The 18,642-nt window shown below is 41.0% G+C and overlaps 2 protein-coding genes across 3 annotated transcripts; one reads left to right on the plus strand and one right to left on the minus strand.

The window, feature by feature from the left end:
• Positions 1-10,459: 10,459 nt before the first annotated feature.
• LOC147851898 (wall-associated receptor kinase-like 21) lies at positions 10,460-14,156 on the plus strand. The gene is made up of 3 exons (XM_087334455.1): positions 10,460-11,515; positions 11,640-11,711; positions 12,654-14,156. The coding sequence occupies exons 1-3, from the start codon at positions 10,645-10,647 to the stop codon at positions 13,853-13,855; spliced, it is 2,145 nt and encodes a 714-aa protein (XP_087190581.1). The 5' UTR covers positions 10,460-10,644; the 3' UTR covers positions 13,856-14,156.
• Positions 14,157-15,893: 1,737 nt separating this feature from the next.
• LOC147851899 (protein KINESIN LIGHT CHAIN-RELATED 3-like) lies at positions 15,894-18,372 on the minus strand. Of its 2 annotated transcripts, XR_015531474.1 has the most exons (3): positions 16,369-18,372; positions 16,042-16,261; positions 15,894-15,962 (listed from the first exon to the last, which is right to left on the minus strand). XR_015531474.1 is itself a non-coding variant. In XM_087334456.1 (2 exons), the coding sequence occupies exons 1-2, from the start codon at positions 18,339-18,341 to the stop codon at positions 16,096-16,098; spliced, it is 2,139 nt and encodes a 712-aa protein (XP_087190582.1). In that variant the 5' UTR covers positions 18,342-18,372; the 3' UTR covers positions 15,894-16,095. The 2 variants fall into 2 exon arrangements, 1 of the variants encoding a protein (XP_087190582.1); XM_087334456.1 differs by having other exon boundaries at positions 15,894-16,261.
• Between the last annotated feature and the right edge of the window lie 270 nt (positions 18,373-18,642).

Here is an 18,642-nt window from a genome sequence, read left to right on the forward strand (position 1 = left end):
CTTCCGACGGCAGAGGCATATGGCACTTTCATCATGTCCTCCTTCTCAGCCTTTGTCTTGGGGCTTTGCTTGCTGGACAGCTTGCAGTTTGCCGGGAGGGTTGACCCGACCGGTCTTGCTTCCGACATGTTGAACCGTTTAAGCACCTTTGTCACGTACTTCTCCTGTGACAGCCACAACTGCTTCTTGCTCCGGTCCCGGATGATGTGCATCCCTAGTATTTGTCTCGCCGGACCCAAGTCCTTCATTGAGAAGGTTCGGTGAAGAGCCTTCTTCAGCATCCGTATCTTGACCTGGTCTCGTCCGACGATCAACATGTCGTCCACGTACAGGAGGAGTATTAGAAAGTCTCCTCCTTCGAACTTCTTCACAAACACGCAGTGATCGGACTGCGTTTTGAGGTACCCTTCGTCGGTCAGCAGCACGTGCTCTGGTTCCGGAAATCTCCGGGGGGCCCTTCTCTCTCTTAGAGGATATCTCCGTTCCGGAGCTTCGGTGACCGGCTCCTCCGTTTCCTCTTCATCCGAATCCATTTCGGGATCGGGGTCGGTTCCGGTATCAGTTTCATCTTCCTTGGCCGGTTCTATTTCTTCACCGTCTTCGGCCGGATCCTCGAGTGCTAACCGGTCCCTTGCCGGTCAGGACTGCTCCTCGTAGAGTTGATCCTCACCGGTCGACTTGGAGCTCTTCATCTTCTTCTCCGACTCCCAATCGGCGAGTGTCTTGTTCTCCATGAAGATGATATCACGACTCCGGAATATCTTCTTGTCGACCGGGTCCCATACTCGGTAGCCGAACTCGTCATCGCCGTAACCGAGGAATATGCATGGCCGGGTCTTTGGATCTAGCTTTCCTCTCCGGTCCTTAGCCACATGCACATATGCGAGACACCCGAACACCTTCAGATGCCGGTAGGATACTTCCCTACCGGTCCACACTCTCTGCGGCGTGTCTCCGTCCAAAGGTACTGAGGGTGATCTGTTTATCACATATGTCGCCGTCGACATCGCCTCAGCCCAAAACCCCTTGGGTAATTCCGCATGCGCTAGCATACTCCGGACCCTCTCCATTATGGTCCGGTTCATCCTCTCGGCCAGCCCGTTTAGTTCCGGCGTCTTCGGCACAGTAAACTCGAGCCGGATTCCCTTCGAGCGACAGTACTCCGCGAACTGCCCCCGGTATTCCCCTCCGTTATCCGCTCGTATCGCTTTCAGCTTCTTGCCGGATTCCCTTTCCACTCTTGCGTGGAGTTCTTTGAAGACGGACAACACTTGGTCCTTTGTCTTCAACGGTGCCGTCCACAGCTTCCGGCTGTGATCATCAATGAATGTCACGAAGTACTGGGCTCCGCCATGTGACTTCGTTTCTACCTGACACACATCAGTATGCACCAACTCCAATGGTGCGCTACGTCTCGTCGGTGGCCTTGAGTGGAAGGAGGTTCGGTTCTGCTTACCGGCCAGGCAATCGGTGCACTTCTCCAGGTGCACATGCTTCACTGGAATAAGGTTGTCTTCTGCAAGCCTCTTCATCCCCTTCTCACTCATGTGGCACAGTCTCTTGTGCCACAGCTCACCGGCAGTGTCGGCTGCCACGTTCAACTCTTCCGGACACAACCAGGCATTCATAAGGTACAGTGTGTTGACTTTCCGGGCCCGAGCCACTATCAGGCTTCCCTTGCTGAACTTCATTACGCCGTTCCGGATGCTACCTGTGTAGCCTTCATCGTCTAGCCTCCCGGCCGAAATCAGGTTCAATCGAACCTCCGGAACGTGTCGGACATCCTTCAGCAGCATTTTGCATCCGGTCGGGGTTGTCAACCACACGTCTCCTATGCCGGCAATCCGGCACGTACCTTCATTTCCCATCCGAACACAGCCATGCTCACCGGCTGTGTAGGATGAGAAGTATCTTCTTTCCGGGGTCAGGTGGAACGACGCTCCGGAATCGACCACCCAGGTAGTCTCATCGCCGGCAATGTTTAGTTCACCTTCTTCGGTGATGAGCATGATCTCCTCTTCACTTGCCGCGAGTGCCGTCGTTCCTTTCCGGTCCTGCCCTCGCCGATCCGAACCATTCCGGTCCGTGGCTCCCCGGTAAGCACCGTTCCGTTCCGAAGACTTCTTCGAATCGGTGTCGTCGGCTCCGTTGTCTTTTCGGTAATGCCGACAATTCTTTCGGAAGTGCCCCGGCTTCCCACAGTGGAAGCATGTGGGCCTTCCTCTTGACTGCGACCGGGTCCCCGACTTCTCCCGTCTTTGCGGACTCCGGTTCCATTGTCTTCCCCGATCCGATTCGGTAAGCAGCGCCTTCGAGTCGGAGGCCGGTTCTTTATCTCTCCGACGCGCTTCTTCGTTCAAAATACTTGTCTTTACCGTTTGTAGGGACAAGTTATCTTCGGTCCAGGAGGTGCTGAGAGTCACCACCAAGTTCTCCCAGCTTTCCGGCAATGTACACATCAGAATGATGGCTTGCATTGCATCCTCCAACGGGAACTTGATCGCCGCAAGCTGGTTCACGAATCCCATGAACGTGCTTACGTGTTCCACCATACTCTCGCCGTCCCGGTACTTGAGGTTCACTATCTTCCTCATCAGGGAGGTCCGGTTCAACGCATTCTTCCTCTCATAGAGGCCCGACAGCTTCCGCCACATCTCATATGCGTTGGTGTCGTTCGCCACATGTTGTAGAACGCTCACGTCTACGTATTGCCGAATGGTTGCAACGGCTTTCCGGTTCAGAAGCCTCCATTCCGACTCAAGTACCCCCTTCGGTATTTCCGACCTGTCAATCGGTTCGTACAGGTCCCGAACAATCAGAAGATCCTCCATCTTGATCTTCCAGTCGGCGTAATTCTGCGCATTCAGCACCATCATCCCCGGTTGCCCGCTGCCGCCGCCTTCCATTTTCTGCAGCAACTCGCTCTGATACCAAATTGATGGAAATAATCGAAACTTTCCAAACTTCACCTCTCGGCCACAACCAAAGAAAACACACGAATCGTTGTTGCAGAAAATGGGAAATGCAGTGGACACACGATTTAACGTGGAAAACCCTGTACGGGAAAAACCACGGGAGTACAAGACTCCGAAGCAAAACTATGCACAGAGAAGTATACAATGGCGAGCTGCAAGGCGACGACCTTGAGCTCGCTGTCCTCGCCACAGGCGGCGGAAATACACAGAGGCGTCGACCTCTTCCTCTCTCACGCTCTATCTCTCTCACGACTGCTCTCTCTTCACTCCTCTTGAGTGGAAAAACAGAAAAATGAGTAGCAACATTAAAACTGTTTGCCCTAAGTCATATTTATACACATATGACTTTCGGGCTATTTACAACTATAGCCTCAAGGGCTCTTGGCAAACATATTCACGAATATATCCCCGCATCCGGATCTCTCTCCGGGTACATTCGTCATCCGGCTCCGTAACCGGGATCTTCATCATCCGGTTCCAAAACCGAAACCGGGCTTGTCGTCATTCATCTCCGACATCCGACCATCCCATCCGAAAGGGACCGTAATCCCAACATATTTTTTATTTTTTATTTTTTATTTTTTATTTTTTTTATTTTTTAATATTTCATTTAAAAAAAAAAATTAAATTTTTAAGATGTTCCTAAAATGTGAGAATAAGGTCTAAAAATAAAAAGATTGTTTTAAAACAATTTTTTTAATTTTTTAATTTTAAACAATAAATAATAAATAATAAAAAACCGTTAAACCATTTAAACCACGGTTTCTGGCTGTTAAAACCGAACCAAACCGATTGTTATCCATGAGCAGCTAATCAACCTATTTTTAATTCGATCCATCAATGTAAAACTTACTCATGGCAACAATCCACATATGGAAACATTGTTCAAAGTTTTATATTGGCAACCACTTACTACTTCGCATTAGTTAGCAAACAAAGTACATCAAAATTTCAGCAAAACTCATTCTGGCCTTCTCACCAAAGTGATCATAGTCCCCACCCCCTCATTTACAACAAAAGTATCCCATCAACTCTTTTTACATGGTAATTAACTTGTAACACAACTATACATATTTACAGCTCCTGGTCACTAATGAAGCCATTGGTGGAAACAACCATCTGGGTGCTTGGTAGTTCCATTTAGGCCCTGATGATGATCTAAGGACCATAGGAGAACTTCCCCATTTCAGCAAAAACTTTGACCGAGCTCTTTTTGCTTCAACTGATTCCCCCTTAATTGAGCCAAGATACCAGCTTGAACCAGATGTTTAACAACACCTCACCCTTGGGAGCTTTTGCTGTTGAAAAACAAAATTACAACGCCTAGTCCAAATGTGCCAGACCGATAAGCAAGCCACCATCATCCATATCTCCTCAAAAAATGCAGAGTTTGTGCCAGGTCGAACTCCATCACATTGAAACACATTGCCACCCTGCACTATAAATCCATGACCGTGGGGGTTTAACTGTTTTGCCCAGCCTTCCCCTGTTAACTTTATCCCCTATAAGGACCCCTATACAACTCTCCCATTCACACCACATGTTGCCACGATCTTGAGACTTCTAGTCCAAATGCTAATCGTCTCTTCGCAATTCCAAAAACAACGAGGGATCTATTACAAACAATGTCCACATATCTTGCAACCAACCTCCCCACCACGACACCTCATCCACTCCCCCACGGGTACTGCCTTACGGCTAAGAAGCCACAACCAAAGCTTTATCGTACGCCCATAGTACTTCAATATGATTATTGCAAGATTGAAGAAAACATATTCAAAAGAGAAATTTAGAACAAAGGAATAGTAGTTTTGTTTGCAAAACAACAAGCAAACTCATAAGGCAAAAGTTATTGACTTGGATACAAAAGGGTGATCTAGATAGGTAATCAAAGAATGAATTACATTTAAGGGCCAAAAAACCCAAGAACAATTGCATTAGGATTGAGTGAGTTACACATCATGCTTAACATTACACATTGTACTTTGTCTAATTATTGTCATTTGCCATTTGTGTTACCATGGATATCACTTACTATATAGTTGTTGCCTATATGTACACATGTGATGTTACTATTCACCTGGGGTAGCTCATCTTAGCACTCGAGCATGTGCATAGGAAGTATAGGGGTCGATTTAAAGTTCGCGAAGAGTTTTGTGTACATTGACTGCACATGTACGGGAGAGTGATATGTTCCGAATGGTTGGAGGTTAATATGCATCGTATTTCGTTGTGTACTCATGACTACAAAGGTAGCACTACACATGGGCATCATTGCCTTTATATAGGAAACAATACCACCTCAAATTCGACTAACATTATATTAGTGTGGTGATGAAATAATGAATTGGTCAGGAATTTGACATGGGCGAACTATGATGTTTAGAGTTTACAAGGCATTTGGATTGAAGGGCCATTCTTGAAAGCTTGATGGATGTCAATCCCAACAATGTGTGATTATGCCATAATTAGCTTCTTGACTCTAAAGGATGAACACGCATATAGTTACACATGAAACATAAATTAGCACATCCAATGATGTTACCAATGCAAAAATGCATATATGCACAATAACATTTTCTTCGTAAGACACAAGAACTAACAAAGATCGGATATCCAGCGTGTTGGAGTAGGACTTGGCACAAACTCTAAATTTTTTGATGAGATATGGCTTATGGTGGCATGCTTATCGATTTGGCACATTTGGACCAAGCATTGCAAGTTTGTTTTTCAGCATCAAAAACTCCCAAGCGGTGAGGTGTTGCTTAATATCTGCTTCGAGCTAGTAGCCTGGCCACGCGAACAGTATGACTTGATTTAGGGGGAATCAGATGAAGCAAAAATGGCAAGGTTAATGTTTTTGCTAAAATGGGGTGGTTCTCCCATGATGGTCAAATCTTCGACATGGCCAAAGTGGAGCTACCAAGCACCCAAATGGCTATTTCCGCCAACGGCTCCCAATATTGTACATGGGATGTAAATATGTATAGTTGCAGTCGTGTTACTTGTATAGCTTTGTTGTAAAAGTGTAGGTGGGATAATTTTGTTGTAAAAGAGGGGGTGGGGAATCGAGATTATTACCAGATTTGTGGGGGGAAGGACAATGTTAGTTTCATTGTTTTTGGAGTTGTTGTAATATCGATCCCTCAAAGGTTAGTCCTTGTGGATCTTAGTGTTTGAACATTGTTGTATTTTGTTTGCAAACTAATGTGAAGTAGTGTTTTTTGGCAAAAAAAAACAAAGATCGGAGAGACTAACGCTAATAAAAAAATTTGCATTATAATCTATACATTATGGAATAGCGCACACACCAACATGTATATACATACACTGTACACATGTGACAAGCACACCCACATATTTATTTGATATGCACAAAATGAAAGCTAAAAGTTCATTGGATTTTGTGGACATATTTTACATGCTTGTGTAAGCCGTTTATGATTGTTCTTATCCAAAAGCACACAGAAATGATAGTTTCTTTGCAAATTCAAATTTTCACAACAAAAGGTCAGAAAACAAGTTGCTTTAAGCAATCAACATAAAACTGCCTAAAACTTTGAGATTTATTATGTTTATAGAAAAGTTTGAATATAATAAAGCACTTTTCTGGTAGGAAATGAATTAAAGCATTAGTCACAATTATTGCTAATGATGCGAATAACAACTTGTCGAATCCTTCCCATTCATCTCTTGATATGATGGATAATTTGGAGGGTGAAAACATAGTTGTTTCTTCTAATTGGTTAGCTCATTTCTAAATATCTCATTGGTTCCTTTAATTATACATATTCTCTTCACGTATGAACATTATAATCATAGTTTTAGAGTAGGAGATTGGAATGTATGCTTATGAGTATTTCCATGTAGGGTTTTGAATGGAACGGTCAACGCAAGCTGTCATTGTCATGAATAATGCTTTAGAACAATCATTTTATGACATTAGGATGGCAACTTGCAAGCAACCTAAGCTTCAAAGAAAGGGTCAACATTACTAAAGATGACTAACTTGTTAGTATTGATGTTTAGGTGTATATGGGAAGGAAGTATTGAAATTATTAGAGAATTGCACAAGGCTTTACTAAAGGGAAAATATATTCCCATGCTTTTGGATGAAGCTTCCGCACAACCCCAGCAAAATCCGACTAATTAATGATGCACATCAAAAAAGAAAAACCACACAATTAGGCTAAAGCTCAATTAAGTTTGGCCATATTAGAGGCTTTGTTCAAACTCTCCCTCTAAGAGGAGACTCCCGAGGCACAAAGACACACAAAGTAAAAGATTTCCTAGATCAATGGAATTGCTCCCCTATTAGACCCACCCTCCCCCCTATTTATATTTCGAATATTTGTCATAAGCAAGAAACCTCTCGTGTGAGCCACTACCTCAAACAAATGTATCTATGTTAATTACAAAGAAAGGCAAGATTTTGGGTTTCGTTGATGACATTAAATCAAGCTATTGAATTTTTTTTCTTCGTTTGTATCTCTAACTTTTCCTTTGCATAATCTTTGAATATCAATAGATGTAAAGACAACTTACTTTGTCATCACAATGCAATCCATGCTCCACTTTCATTCCCTTCTAGATTAATTGTTATTGATTCGTGTCCATGTCTTCTTAATACACCTCATGTATATAGCCAAAAGCACATGGGGTCACAACAAAATCGTGATTTGATCAGTATGTCCATTACCCATCAAGCATATCACAAAACAATGTTTGTTAGTTATCATTTCTTCAAATAATTGTGAAGAAACTTTATCACTTAATGAGACAAAATTGTTTACCTACAATCCAGAATATACATATGGGGACCATATGAGAAAAGTTTTTTTTTTGTCTCTTTGTGATGATGTGTTTTTAGTGGCATAAACGATATCCCTACGACTACGACCAATAGACATACGCACTCCAACGGTTAGAGGCGTATTGTGTTAACCGAGGCACATGGGTAAAAAATGATGGTATTGTGTCATCAGAAGACAATGCTAAGTGGAAGGGATTACTTGGGATATAGTTATTGAGTATTCCACACTGCACTTCTCATGATAGATGACACCACATGTTCATTTTCACCACCCAAAGGTATGAAAATAGTAATATTGCCTTCCAAAAGGCGGCAATCATAATAAATGTATATGATGGGTAGACAAAAGTCTTTGGTCTATCCTCTCTACATGTTGCATTTGCCCGAAATGCATATGCAAAGGTAGCACTACAAACACAAGGAGATGTACCTATCCCAAAAATAAAATGAGATCACATTTTCCTTTGCAAGAAACAATAAGCTGGAAAAACCACAATTGCATCAGAAAAAGGCAATGCAAATAAATATTGGAGGTAAAGAGATTACACCCTAGTGAATTGTTGTGTGTCCTACACATCAACTTTGGCTTAATTATATATGCAAAGGTTGGTGGTGCAACATGTAAGGCATGAAAAACCCTTATAAAATAGGCATTGGGCTTTTTGCTTTTACTCATTACATATTATGTTATTGTGAAGATAATAATGGCCAACAAAATTGCAAAAGGTACTCGTGAGTCGTGTTGCATGATCAATGGATTGCAAATATACAAAAAATGAGAGAGATGTTGATTGGAATGAAATATTTTCTTGCATACATTATTTAATGAGAGAGACTTACTGATAAAGTAGCACCGTAACATGTGATTGGGGACTACCGCCTTTTTTTTAAGTCCCAAAATCATAAGTAGCCTCAATAAATCAATCAAAAGGCAGCCTCCATTCAATTACGGAACAAAAAGATAGACTAACCATTTGCTCTATTACAAAACTGTAATTGTAAGGTGCCTAAGAACCCTCTTCAATGCGCAACGAAAACAACCGTCCTTACGTTACAGTATGGACAATAGTTAGGTAGTTGTTTAGTAATCAATCTTTACCTTGCACTTTCCAATCTTCCTTGAATAACTTGTGCCTTAGGACTATACACAAATGTACGTGAATCCCAATTCAATATAATTTAGTGTCTTCTCAACAAAGGTTTCAATTGCACACTCCAACTTAATATGTTAAATGAAGTTTTGATATTTGTGAGAGTCTAATCTAGAGTAAGGAGCATAATGTAGTGTGCATTGAGATTAAGCAAATATGCCATTTTGTCACAAAATTGTTCGAAAGTTGTGAAAAGCAATACGAATTAACACATGCTTCGATTGAAGTCTTTTATGTACAATATATGTAGAAAAATGTCATCGTTATTGTGGACATATTAACTCTTTGCCACTATGCAATGACCAAACACCTACAACTGAAAATATCACACGAGAAGGTTAACATATATCATGGCAGACTAAGCACATTTGGCTAACATTACACAACATTTATGGCTAACATGAGACATCAATCGTGCCTAACATGTTGGGATGACACTTTTTTATTATTATGTTGAAAGTTATATACAAATATGTATTATATGTGTAATTCTAATGCACATATATTGTGACTTGTGAGATACATTTATGATTATCACTCAGAGGATCTCACTTTCCTTTGTTGTTTGTGGATGCAAGTTTGACAATCGAATATGGGAAACTAGTTGACTTAGTTGAATGTGTCAAGTACATTATGATAGTCTTGTGATTATGAATACAAGGTGGCCAATGTTGGCTAGCAAGTGATAGGTTTGAATAAGACCAAGATGATGATAGACTAATGTCATGTTTGAACTAGACGGCAAGTCAAGTTTGTGTTTAGTATGAGTTGGATGAAATCAACTCAATGCCAAGATTGAGATAAATAATGAAACCAAGTATGTGTTAAGGCGAAATACCATAAGAAAACTGAAGGCAAAGCATGCCCTTTCCCAGGTTGAAGAATGTATGAAATTTATGATGAGAACGTAATTAACCCATAACAAAGCTATATGCGTGCTCATAACAAGGTTGGGCTTGGACATAAAGCTAGGCCTTAGTCTTTTTAGTCACAGGGAGGTCAATATCAATGTCTAATAAGATAGATAGAAAGATATATATCTTTTTAAAGCTCCACGGAGGACTGATTACACTCTAAGAGATGAGGCATAACCAACAACTCTCTTAATGTTATGACTTTAATGATATAGTGGAGACCACCAAGCCAACAAACGGAGAGAAGTCAAACGTAAGTAGGTGAAGTATCAAAGTTGAGGTTGGTCAATGTGACGGCGAAGTAAGAACAAAAGGTAGCGAAGGCAATGAAAAGGTCAAGCGAGGGCCGATTGTGGAGGTCAAGTTTAGACGAGAGAGGCAGTGTGCGTGTGTGTGTGTGTGTGGGGTAAGGTAAATAAGGCTAAGGACTTGACCAATATTTTTCTATTCCTTTTATTGGGGGAGGGTGCCATGCATGTATGATGCCATAATGATTGTAACTGACATACATCATCTCTCTAGATTCTATCCCCCCCCCCTCTCTCTAGACCGTCCTACTGAGACACTCTGTTCTCTCTATCTCTCTCTCTCCACTCATCTACCCCTTTCAAATTCACTCTACCAAATCTCCATGAAACCTGAAGAAAGAAGAGGTCCCCAAAGAAGAAGAAGAAGAAGAAGACGGAGAGGGAAAAAAGGTCGCCATAGCTAATTCGGAGCTTGTTACTGGTATTGTGTTGCACTATGGTAGCTCTTCAAGACTATAATCTTTCAAAGCATCTGATGTGATCATGTCTAAGCTTCGTCTTCTTCATTATCATCCCTTGCTACTACCAATAGTAACCCTAACCTTAGTTTTTGATCTTTCTTCTCATTGCAATGGGCTCAATCCAAAGCAAAAATGTGGGAATCTGGACATAATTTACCCATTTTGTGTAAAAAACTCGAGTTGTGAAGATAGAAAACCTTTCCATGGCATGGAAAACTATGAACTTGAATGTGATTCCGAGAGAGCGTGGATAAGCTTATACTCGCACCACCGACAACAACAGCCACAACGATATGAGGTTCTTGGTCTTGGGCCAGAAATGATTCGAATAAACCCCCTTCATGGAAATGATGATGATTGTGGATCAAACAACTTGCATTCATTCAACCTCACTGATACCCCCTTTAGACTCTCCACCTACAATATCCTCCAACTGTATAACTGCTCGCAAGAATGTTATAATTGCACTATCCCTCTGAGCTTAAATACAAGTACTAACCCTAATTGCTCGACATTGCCACATCAAAAGATGTGCTGCGAAGTGCTTGACAATTCACCCTATTGGGGACCATTTTTCAACAGGTTTCCTTCTTCGCAATCATCAGATTTCAATAGTTTGCATTCGTCCGGATCAGATTTCACCAGTGGATTTACGAGTCTAGAGAACTACACTCTTTTGTTCGGGTGCTCAGTATTCACGTCTTGGGCATATTCTACTCATGCTCAAGACTCTTCTTTCAATGCTGAGTTCGGGCTTAATCTTGACTGGTATCTTGAGGGGCCATGTTCGTGCTCTTCCAATTCGAAATGTATCGAAAGGCCAGGCGTGATAGGGTTTAATTGCCAATGCAATCCGCCTTATTCGGGTGATGGATATGTTCAATGTCTCCAAGGTAATTCATCTGCATACATTATTAGGAAAACTGCAAATGTTCGACTATGTAAAACCTTTTATAACTATGTGTTGCTTTTGTAAAATCTCTGAAATGTGGTGTTCTTGTCCATTTTCAATCGCAGGATCAACCAATCGGCACCAAGGAAAGAAAGCACATGTTTTCGGAGTATTCGAATCCACTGTGTTTTTGGCTGGTAAAAATCGTAGAATATATTATGAGTATACTTCTTAGGGTTTAATTAAAGCCTAGAGCAACCCCCCTTAGGATGATGTCACTCTGATTTTTTTAAAGAAGCAACAGTGTATGTTTACTATTTTATAAATAATAATTTAAAAGAAACCAGGAAGTGTCTTATATTGACAGAATGTGTGAATATATAAATAGTCATTACAAAGGCGTTACATTATGTACTCAAATGAATTAAGGTTCATATTAATATTACAGGAATCCTTGTGAATTCTCTGAATACCTACGAATTAGGGTTCACCATCACAACCAATATATTTACGACTTGTAAAATTTAAATGAGAGTTATGAGAATACAGATAACTATATTTTCGTAAGGGTTAATAAAGGTTAGGTCTATGTTCAGAGTCCAGACCATAGATGTTTATGCTAGGTTAATGGGAGACCTATATCTAGATCCATGGGACTTATGGGTGGTAAAACGCAAAAATGCACGATGGTCAGTCATATACATAGCTATGGTGTTAGAGGTTAATTGTACTACACTAGAGGTGTTAGACATTTTCCATTTAGGTAAGAGCCTACTTTCCCTCATGCTTCCACAATGCTCAAGATAATGAGATTTCTGCATGGGAGACTCGGTATATCTATCCAGATATGTACTTGAGGCTCATTATAGCATTAGGTGCGAATTGAAATGTGGAAATCAATAAGTGGGAAACTGTCTAAGACTTCTCTTTTTAAGTTCCTGTCTATATATAGCTTGGTCATCGAGAGTGTAAATAAGTTTATCCATCCAACTGGTAAAGGGTGTACTCTAGTCCTTAACTTAATTATTTAGTTATGAAACTCTCCTGTTTTTGTAGAATCTATGGCGTATGGCAGCTTTCTTTCTTTCTTTCTTTCCAAGGTGTTTTGTAAAACTGAAGAGGGGTTTAAATTTGGACAGGGGTGATTACAGCAGCTTTCATCATCGGAGCTGCAGTGATAATAGGGGCGATGCTATTACGATGGAGGAAGGAGGAAAGGTGCGACGAAATGAAGAGAAGGATGGCAGAGAGGAAAGGGGATTTAAACATGTTTCGAGGTCTCTTGTCTGGGTTGGAGTTGTTCTCTTACAAGCAACTTCATAAAGCAACAAAAGGCTTCTCACCAAATGAGAAGCTGGGGAACGGCGCCACGGGAGCCGTGTATTCGGCGAATCTCGAAGATGGACGTAGAGTAGCCGTGAAGAGACTCCATCATTTTCACACCCAAATCGGCTACAAGCAAATGGTCAATGAGCTTAGTGTGCTTTGCACTGTCAAGCATAGGAATCTAGTTCGGCTTTTTGGTTATTGTGTTGAGTCCTCAGAGCCATTGTTAGTTTTCGAGTTTGTTTCCAATGGAACTCTGGCCGAACATTTGCAACGAGAGAGGGGAGAAGGGCTAAGTTGGTTCACACGCCTTGCCATTGCAGCAGAGACTGCCGATGCCCTAGCTTATCTCCATTCCATGACCCCGCCCGTGCTTCACAGAGACGTGAAGTCTCGCAATATATTGCTCGACCACGAGTTCAACACCAAAGTCGCCGATTTCGGGCTCTCCCGTATCGGAACGATCCCCTCTTTAGAATGTTCCCACATCTCAACTGTTCCACAAGGTACTCCAGGCTATCTAGACCCTGATTACCATCAGAATTTCCATCTTTCAGATAAAAGCGATGTGTATAGCTTTGGAGTTGTCCTTATTGAGATCATAACATCCCTGAAACCAGTTGATTTCTCAAGGGAGAAGAAAGAAGTGAACCTTGCAGCTCTGGCTGTTGCAAAGATAGGCAGCGGGCGGTTAGATGACATAATTGATAAGTCATTGCAAGCTCATCGAAGGTCGAGTGTGAAAGCAATGGTGCAAAGGGTTGCAGAGCTCGCATTCCGATGCTTGGCTTACGATAAGGACGTGAGGCCTTGCATGAGAGAGGTCTTGGAGGAGTTGCTCCTCATTCGCGGCTCGGTGCCATTTTCTATGGTTGATATAGATGAGAGTGAATCCGGATGTTCGCTGTCATCGTTAGAGGAGGATCACTTCTTGTTAGCAAAAAAGACCACATCATCGTCCTCAGATGCCACACCCAGAACTGACAGCAAGGACTCTTCTTCTCTGGATGCTTAGGTTGTGATTCATGCGAGATATTATGCTAACACATGACTTATAAAAAAAGCGCAAAGGTTATGCCCATTGCAATGTGGCTTTTGGATTTCCCTTGAGATGATGATTGATGAATGTTGTATCATAGTAATTTTAGCGTTAATCTCAAAATTTCAACAAGTACACCACATTCTTGGTGTGAAAGAATCATCATCATTCGTTGAAGATCACATATGACCAATTGATTCTAAAACCACTTTACCCATCAGTGTAATATAGTTGCGACTGTCTCACTGGAAGTGTTTATTTATTATACAGGGATTCATCATTTTTGCATTGTAATAATCTCCGTATTGTATATTCTTCAAAGTACATGTGTCAAGCTTAACAATGCGTTAAAACTTCCTTTCCAAAATACACCTTCGCGCACTCATTGATGCCAAATTTGAACCTCTCCTTTGAGAACCATCATTTTCATCTGTTCTACCCGTTCTCTGCTGGCATAAGGGGGAGAAAGGTTATATTGCCATCTTGCGCATGCAAAATTCTCTCATACTTGAACATGGGACTCTGGAGTTTAGTTACACCTTGCGCGAAGCTAGATGCCACTTTGTGTAGAGTTTCCATTGGCACCAAGAAGGAATAACAATACCTCCATCTGCCATTTAACCATCCGTCACTTCTGGCCTTGGATGTCCAATGTGACGCTTTTAAAGATATTCAAACACCACCAAAATCTTTATTTCCAAAGCTGTCATAAGGTGACTCACAAATTTATCTATTATATCTACATGTCAACCCTTTGCGTTGCATGAACAATAATACACCAAGCCAAACCCCTTGCCCCATCTTGAAGCACTTCAACGTAAATGCAGCCAAAACAAGTCATGATTGCGTTGATTGACCTTGCTAAGAGCCGCCCATTGAAGTGAGAGGTGGGGGGGAGGGCATCGCCATATAAGATGCCATGATTACACATTCCAAAGAATATTGAGCTAGTAAATTTAAAGACATTGGTTTGCTCGTATCTTTAGCATCATTTGGTTGTTTCAGATTTTAATACCAAACAATTTGAAGAAATGGTATGATGTGCTACAATTTACAGGGAACGTCCTGCATTTTGTAAGAGAATTTGGACACTCATCTGAAAGATACATATATGGATATTGTTACAAAAGTGTAGGCACCACAATAAATTAAAGAGACAAATCACAATTTGTTTTGTGGATTACAGTAACAAGATTAGGGGATGAAGTCTTCAAAAACCTCACAAATTTGAGGTAATGTTATACCCTTAATGTTGTGTGTATATGGGCATTCACACATATGTTTTCTATACATTAAGTTTACAAAAACCTCTCCTTAAAGGTCAGAAACACTTACGTTAGTCCGGGTTGATCCCTATCGATGATTTAAACAAAAAGATTTATGTTGGTTACACTTATGATGATAAAGATCTTGGGCACAAGATCGATGGCAAAAATGGAAAATCTTTTCAGTTCTAAAAGCAAAACTTGGAAATTTGGTGTTAGGGTTTACAGACAATCTTTACATAATTTCAGATAGTTCATTTGACTATCTGGGGGTATGGCTGTGCCTCTGGGCGTCATATTTTCAGGTAATATGGACATTTCTAATCATATTCACTTTCACCATACTGTTTTTGAAATTATATCCTATTTTTAGTTTTTCTTTGAGGCAAGACTCATGCTATTCTTCCTCTTAGATAACTCATTTAGAATTTGTATCAACACCATTGGGATTCAGCTAGAGCAAATTATTTTGTAACTCATGTGCAGAGGAATCTTGTAACTGACTTTTCTTGGCCCTCAAAATTTGGAAGGAGATATGAACCACATGCAAGCTGATCACTTAGTTGACCTCACATTAATGTTCCTATCAGTAGAGACTCATTTTGCCAAAAGCATCTTTACAATTCATAACACCATTGCCAATCAACCATAAGAAACACTGTTGTAACGTGTGTCCAGAAGATTCTTGTAACTGATCTTCTCCTAATATTAGACTTGTTCATGTCTGACTTGGTTGTCATGCCAATATAAACTTTTAAATTCTTTGGTTCATTGTAAAAAACACATCTCTCTTCAGGTATAAAATAGGAAATTCCATTCTGGACAGGATAAATAAACATGTATTAACTATGGAGTCTAACAGATGTAAATCGATTTTTCCTACAATCAGATGATAACCTGTAAAGCGGTTCATGCAAGCTGACTTCATACTTAATACGCAAAGTAGACCATTTAGTTCGGTGGCTTTGAGTCATCATTTCTCATTCTGTTCTTTGCTTCTTGTAAGTATTCTTTAAGAATCTCCTCAGATTCTTCTAAAGAAACCATGGTCTCCACACCTTTGTTTTCCTGTATAGATTTTACCACAAATTTCTGACACTCCACTGCTTCATCAAACCTGCAGCATGAATATTAATTTGCACAGGATGGGCGGTGAGGATAAGAGATTATAAACAAATTTAACGGAGTAAAATAGTATCGGTACCATAAATAAGTGCTAGTTACCTTCCAAACACACTATACATATTTGCAAGGTTACTATGTACAGATATTGTAAGTGCATCAACCTCCAAGGAATTTTGAGAGACCACTTTCCTTGCAGCCTCAAACTGCTCCAATGACTGGTCAAGCTTCCCTACCTCTGAGTATGCAACTCCAAGATGGTTATAGACATCCAATAACTCTTCACTTTCAGATCCATGGACACGCTTCTTTTTGGCAACTGAATTCTCTAAGTAAGGTAAAGCCTCGTCAATTTTTTCAATCTGAAGAAGCAAGAAGCCTATCTGCCCTTCTACATCTGCTCCAGCTGGTCTGGCTTGCCACTCAGAACACTGGTTAAATATTTCCAAGGCTTTCTTATATACAGATATTGCCTGATCGTACTCTTGTTGTCGCTGATGAACCAACGCAAGGCTTACCAAGCTTGACCCAATGTCTAAAGAACACTTTTGCTGTTCCAACGAAGTCAATGCCTTCTTGCAATACTTCATAACACTGTTGCCCCTCTTTAACATAGCAAAGCATCTTGCAAGCATAATGAATGCGTTTCCATGACAGAGACTTGTTTCAGCTGTGGCTTCAACAACATCTTTCAATCTCTTAATACATTCCTCATACTTTTCAAGCTGGAACAATGATTCAACTGAAGCCAGATCCATAGATGCGACCTCTTCAAACCTTCCTAACCTCACAAGGATGGGTCTAACGATGTCATATTCACATAGAGCATCCTCAAACTCTTTAAGATCAAAGTAAACCATTGACATAAGTCTCCGTACATCTGCTGCTTGAGAAGAGTTTGTTCCATAGTAATTGTTATAGTTTTCCAACGCTTTAAAACAGAAAGATATTGCTTCCTCGGGGTCTTTTGCTTCTTTAAAAGCCTCCGCTGCTTGCAGATACGAAGCTCCAAGATTAGGGTTTCCTGGTTCCAGAACCTCTTCATGTATAGCAATTGCTTGCAGAAAATGGGGCAATGCTTCCTGATACCGGCCAAGAGCCATCTTGCTTTGTCCAAGAAGAGCTTCGACTGCATGCCCAAGGGTCCATTTCTCATCTTCACCAATAGATATAATATTCGATTTCTTCAAAATCTCAAGAGCATGTTCTAGTTTCAGTACTGCTTCTTCGAAATCACCCATCTTGAAATGAGCATATCCAGTGACATGCAAGCATGATGCGTGCTCCCATGAAACTTCCAAAGGTTTGAATACCTTTAATGCTCTCTGTCCATATGACAGAATCTTTGCAGGGTCTCCGTCAGCAGCGTCACAAAATTCAGCTAACCTCAAGCATGTTGTAGCTATCAAAGTTTCATATACATCTGGAGATGCTTCCATTCGGTTTAATAAATCTTCTAAATTCTTCAAAATCCCTCCACGAGAAATCTGTGTTTCTGTTTCAAGCATTCTACCCCTAACTTGACCAGAATTCTCGCCTTTTCCATCCATTTCTTTAAGGATTGACGAGACATTATTAGCTTCTGTTGACTTCAAACTCCTTCCTTGCGATAGCTTTCTGTCTTTTTCATCCTCATCCCAAAGCTTCCCACTTTTTTCATCTTTGTCTTCCCAAAGTTTACCTTTGTTCCCGACTCCACAATTTCTCTCCCCGTTTCCATCCACGTCTTCACAGTTTGATAAGCTATTATTCCTAAAAGGTGATATATCGGATATGTTCTTTCTAGCAGAAGCTCCAACACAGAATCTTCTTTGATTCTTAAGATAGAATGAACTCTTCTTCTTTCCAACATTTCTCCATGGAACTAATTTATCCTGCATAGATCTTTCATCTACGTTTAGATTAAAACACATACCTCGAGTGGGATGTCTCGAGGAGGGAGTTCTGTCTCTTGCAAGGTTTCCATGGTCTGCTCCAAGCAGACGACATCCTTGTAGAGTTGGACGATTACGGGCAATGAGACGCGATCGAGGAGAGGGAAAGATTGATCTAAGAAGGATGGCAGATATCCCCATTCTTTTTCCTCGTCAAAAATATAACAAAGCATACATACATATATATCGTCCGGTGAGTAATTAGCTCTGAAGGTTTTTCGGAGCCCTTCAAATAAATGCAAGGTATATATACATATGTATACGTGTCTATTTACTAGTAGACTCCCGAGTAGTGGGAGACAATTCATGAACCTTTCCATAGACTAATGAACCTTGGGGGTTATATCATTATTGGGCCATGGTGTATGCAAGGGGATATGTTGTAGGCTAATCTAGAAGGTTCATGCTAAGGGAGGAATCAATTTGATGCTCTTCAATAACC

The sequence above is a fragment of the Azolla caroliniana genome, unplaced genomic scaffold (assembly GCF_043228905.1).
Source record: "Azolla caroliniana isolate FFs.n. ecotype wild unplaced genomic scaffold, voAzoCaro1.0.p SCAF_18, whole genome shotgun sequence".
Lineage (NCBI taxonomy): Eukaryota > Viridiplantae > Streptophyta > Polypodiopsida > Salviniales > Salviniaceae > Azolla > Azolla caroliniana.